At 37.6% G+C, this 10,800-nt stretch overlaps 1 protein-coding gene across 1 annotated transcript in view; it reads left to right on the forward strand.

Moving 5' to 3' along the window:
- KCNMB2 (potassium calcium-activated channel subfamily M regulatory beta subunit 2) overlaps nt 1–9,796 on the forward strand; it is a 249,371-nt gene extending 239,575 nt beyond the window's left edge. Inside the window, exon 5 of the mRNA XM_061167884.1 lies at nt 9,512–9,796. Coding sequence (XP_061023867.1) covers nt 9,512–9,796 — 285 coding nt within the window. The remainder of the gene's footprint in view (nt 1–9,511) is intronic.
- The last annotated feature ends 1,004 nt before the right edge of the window (nt 9,797–10,800 follow it).

Consider the following 10,800-nt stretch of genomic DNA (forward strand, 5'->3'; position numbering starts at 1 on the left):
CATAGTATAATGCTATATGGGCTTTCCAGGTGGCACTACTGGTAAATAATCCACCTGCCAATGCAGGAGACATTAAGAGATGGGGATTCTATCCCTGGGTCAGGAAGATCCCATGGAGAAGGAAACGGCAACCCACTCCAGTATTCTTGCCTGGGAAATCCCATGGACAGAGGAGCTTGGAGGGCTACTTTAGGGTCCATAGGGTCGCAAAGAGTCAGACACGACAGGAGCAACTTAGCACACACACAAGCACAATACCATATTTTATACATATATATATACGTATATAATATAATTATAATAAGGAAGCCAGCTATTCTGAGTGGAGAATAACTTGTATGAATTAGCCAATTATTTAAAGCTCCAAACTCAACATCACCCCTCATTTTGTCACCCACTCTGAAGCTTTCTGGTTTCCCCACATGCAGAGAGTATACATATTTGGACCAGAATTTCTCAATCTCGGGACTATTAGCATCTGGAGTGGAATATTACTTTGCTGTCTCTGAGAGAAGGGTGGAGACCTGATTTGTAGGTTGTAGGATGTTTAGCAGCATTCCTGGCTTTTACCCTCTAGAAGACTAGCATCCTCCTCCTCCATGTGTGACAACTAAAACAGTCTCCAAAGAGTGGCAGAACCACTGCTTTTTATTTTGTTTAGCTTTTATCTTGAATGCTGGGAGATTCTAAAATTTTAATCAAAGCTTGTAAGCACTGAGCTCCTCTGCACAACATTTAGTAGGATAAGGATAAAAGGGAAGAAAATAAAGTGAGGTTGAGAATCTAAATGAGAGAAAAAGAGGGATCCACATTTATTAAGTGTCTATGATATACTATGTGTCAGCACTATGCTAAGAACTTTACAAAAATCATCTCATTTAATCCTGACTAAAACCCTACTCCTAAAGTAATAATAGTCATATTTTATCAAGAGCTCACAATATGCCAGGCACTGTATAAGGCTAAATATTTTATATGAACTCACTTGTTAAATGCAGCAGCAATCCCACATATTAGATACCACTACTATCACCACTTCACAAAATCAAGCTGAATTCAGAAAATGAAATAATTTTCCCAAAGTCACACATTCACAACTAAGGTCTAAATTAAAACTAAATCTCTTTCTCTCAACATGATATCTCTTAAAAAGTAAAAAAGCACATTCTCTTGAAAGAGTAAAGATAAGAGCTTTAAAAATTATAAATTCTATGAAATATTTACCCTTCTAATGGCATATTTTAGTGAATAGGTGAGAATCCACACCATCCCATATGTCAAGAGGTGCTTAGGATCAAGTAAAAGGCCATGAGCCAGGAATAGAACTATCTGTGTTCCATGGGGACAAAATTGTATATTTAACACCAGTTTACACAGAATGAATATTAGACAGAAGTGCACCATGAAAAGAGAGGGGGGAAATGTGCCCGGAAATTTGACACACAACATCCCCATAATTGGGACCTTAAACTTAGGAATATTTGTTGGATATTCGCTGAAGCTGCCTGTGGACCATAGATTGAGAAATGATTCTGTGATTGACAAAGTTTAGTCACTACTCACCAAAAGTGAATTGTGGCACAGCTAAGGGCATCTTTATGCAGAAATAGAGGGAAGAATGTTCCCCCAAACAGCTTGCACTGAGCATCAAGAAGAAAAACCTGGAAAATGAACCTAATTCTTTCCATTGCTGAGAAAGAGGACCCAGGGTGAAGGGTAAGGTCAGATTTGATATCTGACTTTCTCAAGGCCTAATTGGACACATCAGGGACCTGAGCGCTCCCTGGTTCAATCTACTGTGGTTACTGACTAATCCTGAGGCTCCACACGGCTCCTTTTTCATTAGTGGGTTTCCTGGGTCTTTTAAGCTTCCCCTCTACCCCACATCAAGCAGAAATGCCATAACAAATGTGAAAGCTCTGGGAAACACAGAAAAGGAAAACCTCTCTTGAGGGACCTGTGTCTCCATGCTGCAGGAAACCATATCACATAGCAGACTGTGAATACTGTTTTCCTCTCCTCTACGAAACATTTCAAACAGTCCCACTTGCCAAAATCAAGCAGATACTACAAGTGCAAACTTAAAGTCTAAACTAGATTTTGTGAGATTCACTTTTTTAAAAGTGATGGTAAGGAGCAGGAAGTCTCAAGCGGGAATGAAAATAACATCCCAGTTTACTCTCTCATCTCCTCTGTCCATCACTAGAGTTCAAAGAACTCAAAAGTTCAGAATATCCCTGCGGGCCAGAGTGCTCCAAGACAGACAGTTGGGCATCTCTACACCCTTTTAACATAGGGATTATGTCCCCTTCTCCAGCACAGAACATAAAGCCTGGCACACCATGTATGCTTAATAAACATGTATACAACACTCATTCTTTGAGGACACTGAAGAAGCCCTATCTGACTTCAGAATCAAGAATATTTATGTTTCACATGAGCAATGCCTTTGTTTATATCTCATAGGCATTGTGAACAAGCATGCCCTAGATACCACAGAGTTCTGAGAGCAAATTTGTGGCCCACCTCTGTGAAGTGTAGGGTCTCCCTTAGTGGCTCAGAGGGTAAAGAATCTGCCTGCAATGCAGGAGACCCAGGTTCAATCCCTGCGTCATGAAGATCCCTTGGAGAAGGGAATGGCTACCCACTCCAGTATTCTTGCCTGAAGAATTTGATGGAAATAGGAGCCTGGTGGGCTACAGTCCATGGGGTCAAAAAGAGTCAGACACGACTGAATGACTTTCACTTTCATGTCACTTTCTGTGAAGTCTAGAGTTTTTACTGAGAGCCTTTCAGCCTCATTGCTGTCCCATTTCATCCCTCCTGCCTTTGTCCTATCTCTCTCTAATGATCTGTTTCAAATTGTTTATGTTTTTCATGCCTATGCCCAGCACACAACCTGGTACTTTAGAGGTACTCAAAAGTATTCATTAGATTTCATTAAACTTAACTCTCTCTGAAATAAGACACTGCCTTTTTAATAAAAGAACAAATGGAGGACAAACCCTTTCCCTGAGGTGATCTTGAGAATTGACAGCTCCCTTCCTACTGTCATAAGGAAAAGGAGGCTGGCCAGTGAGGTTATCCAGCCAAACATCCCCCTCCTACTGCCCGCACTTATCCCCATGGCTTTTATTTTTGGGTTGAAGGCCTGTCACTTTTTGCTTCACACTTGCCTAGTGAAGCATGTCTAAGCAAACACCCAACAGGTACTCTCTCAAAACTTCTGTACCTCAGAAGAATAAAAATAACTCTATCCATATGAAAGATTCTGGAAGGGAGGCTTAGAAACAAAAACTTTTGGTTCTTTTCCAAAGAACTGGAAAGAAGATGCAGTTGCTGGATCTTTGTTGGAAGGGAAAGGATGGTCAGAAGAAGGTGACAGGACCCAGGTTTCCTCAGCTGGGAGATGCTGTGGGGCCTCATGCTGTGGGGCCATCTCTGTATTTTCAATACTAAAGAGAATTTAAGAGATTGGGGAAAGTACAAAAGTTTATTAACAGAATTCAGGATGGAGAAGAAAGATATAAGTCTAAATCTTCCCCTGAATGACTGCCTCAGAGTTTCAGTAGACTTCTATAGTCATAGTGTTTGTTGCTCAGTTGTCTCCAACTCTTTGCAATCCCATGGACTATAGCCCAATAGGCTCCTATTTCCATCGAATTCTCCAGGCTAGAATACCAGAGTGGGAATCCATTCCCTTCTCCAGAGTATCTTCCCGTCCCAGGGATCGAACCCAGGTCTCCTGCAATTGCATGCAGCTTCTTTACCATATGAGCCACCAGAGAAGCCCCTCTATAGTCATATGTTAGGCACAAAAGAAAGGCCTATAGCCATGTTAAAGGAAAAAAGAAAAAAAGAAATATATATATATATCTACAAATTTTAAGTGGTATGCAAGTGTCTTCAGTTCAGTTCAGTCACTCAGTCATGTCTGACTCTTTGTGACCCCTTGGATGGCAGCATGCCAGGCCTCCCTGTCTATCACAAACTCCAGGAGTTTACTCAACTCATGCCCATTGAGTCGGCGATGCCATCCAACCATCTCATCCTCTGTCGTCCCCTTCTCCTCCCACCTTCAATCTCTCCTAGCAACAGGGTCTTTTCAAATGAGTCAGTTCTTTACATCAGGTGGCCAAACTATTGGAGTTTCAGCTTCAACATCAGTCCTTCCAATGAATATTCAGGATTGATTTCCTTTAGGATGGAATGGTTGGACCTCCTTGCAGTTCAAAGGACTCTCAAGAGTCTTCTCTAACACCACAGTTCAAAAGCATCAATTCTTCGGTGCTCAGCTTTTTTTATAGTCCAATTTTCACATCTATACATAACTACTGGAAAAACAGTAGCTTTGACTAGATGGACCTTTGTTGGCAAAGTAATGTCTCTGCTTTCTAATATGCTGTCTGGGTTGGTCATAACTTTTCTTCCAAGGAGCAAGCATCTTTTATTTTCATTGCTGCAGTCATTCATACATCTGCGGTGATTTTGGAGCCCAAAAAATAAAGTCTGTCACTGTTTCCATTGTTTCCCCATCTATTTGTAATAAAGTGATGGGACAAGATGCTATGATCTTACTTTTCTGAATGTTGAATTTTAAGGCAACATTTTCACTCTCCTCTTTCACTTTCATCAAGAAGCTCCTTAGTTCTTCGCTTTCTGCCATAAATGTGGTATCATCTACATATCTGAGGTAATTGATATTTCTCCCAGCTATCTTGATTCCAGCTTGTGTTTCATCCAGTCCAGCATTTCTCATGATGTATTCTGCATATAAGTTAAATAAGCAGGGTGACGATATACAGCCTTGATGTACTCTTTTCCCTATTTGGAACCAGTCTGCTGTTCCATGTCTAGTTCTAACTGTTGCTTCCTGACCTGCATACAGATTTCTCAAGAGGCAGATCATGTGGTCTGGTATTCCCATCTCTTGAAGAATTTTCCAGTTTGTTGTGATCCACACAGTCAAAGGCTTTGGCATAGTCAATAAAGCAGAAATAGAAGTCTTTCTGGAACACTGTAGATTTTGATGATCCAATGATCTTGGCAATTTGATCTCTGGTTCCTCTGCCTTTTCTAAATCCAGCTTGAACATCTGGAATTTCCCAGTTCATGTATTGTTGAAGCCTCGCTTGGAGAATTTTGAGCATTACTTTACTAGCATGTGAGATGAGTGCAATTGTGCGGTAGTTTGAGCATTCTTTGACATTGCCTTTCTTTGGAATTGGAAATGAAAACTGACCTTTTCCAGTCCTGTGGCTGGAAAAACTCAGCAGTGGCTGAGTTTTCCAAATTTGCTGGCATATTGAGTGCAGCACTTTCACAGCATCATCCTTTAGGATTTGAAATAGCTCAACTGGAATTCCATCACCTCCACTAGCTTTGTTCATAGTGATGCTTCCTAAGGCCCACTTGACTTCACATTCCAGGATGTCTGGCTCTAGGTGAGTGATCACACCATCATGATTATCTGTGTCATGAAGATCTTTTTAGTATAGTTCTTCTGTGTATTCTGCAAGTGTCTTATGTACCTAAAACTATTGTTCCTATGTTCCTTTGTGTTCTATATCATGCACTCTAAAATAAAATTTTTCCTAGACAACACATTCCATCATAAAAGAATGATTTAAAAACTCAAGGATTTTTATCTTTTCAATCTATATTACATTTTTCCAACTAAGTGTAAATCACTCAACTCAAATTTTCATTTGTTGAAATGCATTCTACATACTCTAAACTAATCACATAAAATGATGAAATCATAAGATCACTAAATCCTTACCCCAAATTCATACCAGTCTTAGAAACAAACACATGGCTATACTTTGAAGCAGAAATCTAGAATCCTAATGTAGGGTTTAGCATAATGTCAGATCTCTTTGGACATAAAAACAAGGAACACATGACAAGAGTTATCAAACAAGTCTATTCCTGTGAAAACCATATAGCTAGTCATTTCACCATCCTTAAAGTTTTTGCACTTTAGTATGGGGCATGTGGTTAAAGACTTTATAGATCATACAGACAAGTGGGACATTTCAATAAAATTTTATTAGTAAAAACTTATTGAGACTTTATGCATATTCACACATCCTCACACACCCCTGCCAGGAAGGCTCCTGGCATCAATATATATAATAATTATTTATATATAACATTAATTAATTATATATAACATTAATTAATAGCATTTATATATATTACATATATAATACAACCACATTATATAGATAAAGAAGTTGATTGTGAGGACTCAACAAGCCAAGTAACTTGGTTATAGAAACACAGTAACACAGTAACCAGATCTTCCAACAACATGTCAGGGGCTTGTTACACTACCTCATACATTCACAAGCACAAAAGAAGGTCTCACCAATAATAAAAGCAAATGAATGACTGACATATGGTGGAATTTTCAGGGATAATATTAGTCTAGTGGGAGGCAGTTTATGTGTGTTGAAAGGTGGAGGGTGGCATGGTTAGAAAAAGTTAAAAGCACAAGTGCAGAGGAATCTTTTCTCCACTAGTAACGTGGAGCTACATTTCTAAGTGCCGCTGGCCAATGGGCCCACATCCAACCATATGGGACACGCCTCATCTAGCTAGTCCAAACACGTGCATTTGAGACTCTGATGGCTTCAAACTTTAATAAAGCAACTTCTGTATTATAGCCTTGCTAAATGGTCTCAAAAGTAATTTATATCTCATTGTATCTGGAAGAATCTTATGTAGTGACAAAATTATTGTCATTGGCTGATAAACATTTATCCAAAAAAAATTTTAAAGTCAAATCAATTCACAAGAGCATAAGAAATGAAAAAACTCTATTTTTAATGGAATGCCATTTTTATTGAGATCATTTCAATAACTTAGTACTGTTAGCCACTAAAACTACTACTATAAACTCTCCTGGCACCAAAATATAAAGAAGCCTGATGCATTTATATGCTAAAGTGGCTCATTTTTAATTCAACCATAAATGTCTTTAAATTTTTTTAATGCTTTCTGAATCAAAGCATTAAAAAAAATTGTAGACATGACCTGGGCAGCTCTGAAGAAGGAAAAATATAAAGGTATCCCCTTATTACTTTAAACCCTTTTGATCCAGAAAGCATCCAACTGGTAGAAAATTTGTTTCACGGCAGTCATAGGCCAATTTTCATACTAAGTTATAACTCACTGAGAAATTCTGCTTTCTTGGGGACACTTTCAGACCGTTAATGTTGTGCTAGTACCAGGTCTCTGCAGTACTCACATTTATGAGTGTACTCACATTTATTCTTAGCTGATTAAATCTGAAAGTATCAACCAGCCCTTGTATGAGAACATTAAGCCTTGTTTACGATCAATATCAGTATGCACATCCTCCTTTCTTAACTAATTACAGAATCTTCCTGATGTTTATAGAGAAGTAATCCAATCATTATTGCACAGTAAAAAAAAAAAAAAATTGAGGTGTCAGGATACCCACTAAAATAGGGAAAAGAGTCATTCAAACATACTCCATTAGCAAAACTTATTCCAGTTCTTTTATATTTCCTTTCTGTGAAATTGTCTAAATTGGTGAAAAGTCTAAATTGGTGTCTGGAATTCCAGAATCCTGCCCCAAAACTTCCATCAGTGTCCCTCGAAGTTCACCAACAGCTCACCTCATCTGTGTCTCCTTATACAGTCCCATGAGTTGTGTACAGTACTGTACAATCCTAGGAGAGCCAGTGACACTGTAAAAGTCATGGGTGTCAATATTCAAATCACATCTTATAAACTGGCAGTATTAGTAAGATACATGGGCTTTTTTCATGAAGTCAGTGTAGTATGACAATTTTTCAACAGAGAATAAGTGTTTTAATGATTCAGCATAGTTTTCTAATTCACATGAAAATACCAGTTTATCAGCAATCTTGTCACTAACCATCTTAATTCAGATAAATCAATTAAATTAATCATTTGATAATGTGTATAACAAGGAAAAGGAATTTTTTTCCTATTGGGAGGCAATAAAAACCCTTTTTTACTGTAAAGAGGGTAAAGACTTAACCAAGGCCTGCGTATCTCGCAGAGAAGTGATTTAAATCACTTTTTTCCTAACTTTTTAAAAAAATAGATTCATTGTTATATCAGTTTTTTCACTGCTCATTTACAGACCAAGGAGGAGGGTCACAGAGACTTCATCTCCTCAGAGACTTTTTTTTTAATTGGAGTATAGTTGATTTACACTGCTGTATTACTTTCTGTTGTATGATAAAGTGAATGAGTTATACATATATCTACTCTTTTTTAAGGTTCTTTTCCCATATACATCATAGAGTATTGAGTAGAGTTCCCTGTGCTATGTAGTAGGTCCTTATAAGTTATCTGTTTTCTATATAGTAGTGTATATATTTCAGTCCCAACCTCCCAATTTATTTCCCTCCTTCTTCCTCCCTGATAATTATAAGATGGTTTCCTACATCTGTAACTCTACTTCTGTTTTATAAATCAGTTCATTTATACCATTTTTCAGATTCCACATATAAGCAGTATCATACAATATTTGTCCTTCCCTGTCTGACTTATTTCACTCAGTATGCTTTTTAATTTAGGAGAATATATGCAAAAACATATCTATAAATAAGAAGAAAAACTACAAAGTTCCATCTGTACCCAGAGAAGAGGGAGAGAGAAGAGAAGGAGAAAGAACAGGAAGAGGGAATAGAGGGGAAAATATCATCGGAAGGGGACAGGGCAGGAAAGGAAAAGAGAGATACAAAGAAAGAAATCAAAGGATATAAGTAGGTAGGAAAAAAAGACAGGCATATAGAAGAGAGACAGCAAGAATGATAACAGGTGAAAAGATCAAAGAAAAGATATTTTAAATTCTCAGATGAGTGCTAGTTTAAGAGTAAATTGAATTAATTCTGCTTTATTTTTCCTTGCTTTATGAAAAAAGTTACTTTGTCAGTGCTAACTAGGCATGAACCATTTATCACAGGTCTTCAACTATTCAATATCCCTACACTTTCCAAGATTCGTTTTTAGCAACTCATCAGGGGTATAGCTGTCTTCTTGGCCAAGGTAATTTGACTAAAAATAATCAAGCCAAGCCAAAAAAGACAAGAGTAAACTACTTTCCCTGAGAGAACTGGCAGTTTTTGATATTACATGGACAGTTGTGGACAGATATGACGAAAGGTTGACACTCTGTTCTGTGGAAAAGTATATTCAATGGAGAATAACACCATGCTTAGCTGTGGCAAAATGAATCCACTTGAGTTATTTGATTTTAATCAACATTTAAACTATATGAACAAGCTATCAAAGTACATCCTGGTCAAATACCTAAAAGCACTGTTTTAATCAGTGTGTGAGTTCTTAGTTTCTGGAGGCACTAGTTTGAATATATATTTTTAAAAAATCATGGTTATTTCACAGATCATTAAGTTGGCCTCTATACTCCTCCTCGTACTAGATACACACACACACACACACACACACAGTATTTTCTGGTGACAGTTTATCTCATTTTCCACAGTGCTCCTATATACCTAAGTGTGGAAAAAATTTTGAAGAATCCATGTCCCTGGTGAATGTTGTCATGGAAAACTTCAGGAAGTACCAACACTTCTCCTGCTACTCTGACCCGGAAGGAAACCAGAAGAGTGTCATCCTAACCAAACTCTACAGTTCCAACGTGCTGTTCCATTCGCTCTTTTGGCCAACGTGTATGATGGCTGGGGGCGTGGCAATTGTTGCCATGGTGAAACTCACACAGTATCTTTCCCTGCTCTGTGAAAGGATCCAACGGATCAACAGATAAAATCAAAGTGGATGAGATCATTTTCTTTAAAGCTCAAATACTGTTTTCTTTCATTCTTCACCAAAGAACCTTAAGTTTGTAATGTGTAGTCTGTTATGAGTTCCTTAATATATTCTTATACGTAGAGCAATAATGCAAAAGCTGTTCTATATGCAAACATGATGTCTTTATTATTCAGGAAAGGAAACAACTGTTTTTTGTTGGTTGGGTTTTTTTCTTAATCTTGGTTCTATGCTGGAACTAGTACTTCCTTATCTCCTTCTGCCAAAATCAGGCTCAGTTATTTATTTGCCAAGCTTCATGGAGGAATATAGGCAATATCAATGTGACAAGACCTGTGCTCAGAGTTGTCAGATCTCTTGATATTTCTGCAATATTTTTTGTCATTCATTGTTTACTAAAGCTGCAGCCAAAAATATTTTTTCTTTCCTTACTCTAAACTGAGCCCTGTAGCAAGTGAAGGGACCAGATTTCCTAACTAAAGGATGTTGTGCATTTTCCTTGTATTTCTACCATATCACTGTAAAGAAGAGGGGAATCCCAGCAGCTATTTTTTCTTTTATTACTTTATACTCATAACTTTAGATTTTTTAACTGATTTCCAAAAAATAAGCTGTTTTCATTAACCAATTCTATAATCTCTTTCTGTGATTTAATAGAAAATGAACAGAGCCCTTTTCCATGTAAGACCCTGCTACTGTGTGAGAAACTAACATTTACCAGGAGTTTCATTACCTATGAACTGACAAGGTTGAATACAATCCAGGAAAGTCTATGTTACTAAGATATTTGTGTGAAAATCTTTATTTCGTTTCAATTGAACTGTTAAAATTAAGATCTTACTTGCTGGTCAAGACTAGTGGACTGATTTCAATGGATAAATCTATCATGGCAAATTAACATGTTGGAATATTGCTTTTGAGAATTCATGTTTAAATTAATGAGTATGTAGTCTCTCTTTCTCACAAGAATACCCCATTGGGATTTTTAAATTATAGCACAGA

Source organism: Dama dama, chromosome 19 (assembly GCF_033118175.1).
Source record: "Dama dama isolate Ldn47 chromosome 19, ASM3311817v1, whole genome shotgun sequence".
Lineage (NCBI taxonomy): Eukaryota > Metazoa > Chordata > Mammalia > Artiodactyla > Cervidae > Dama > Dama dama.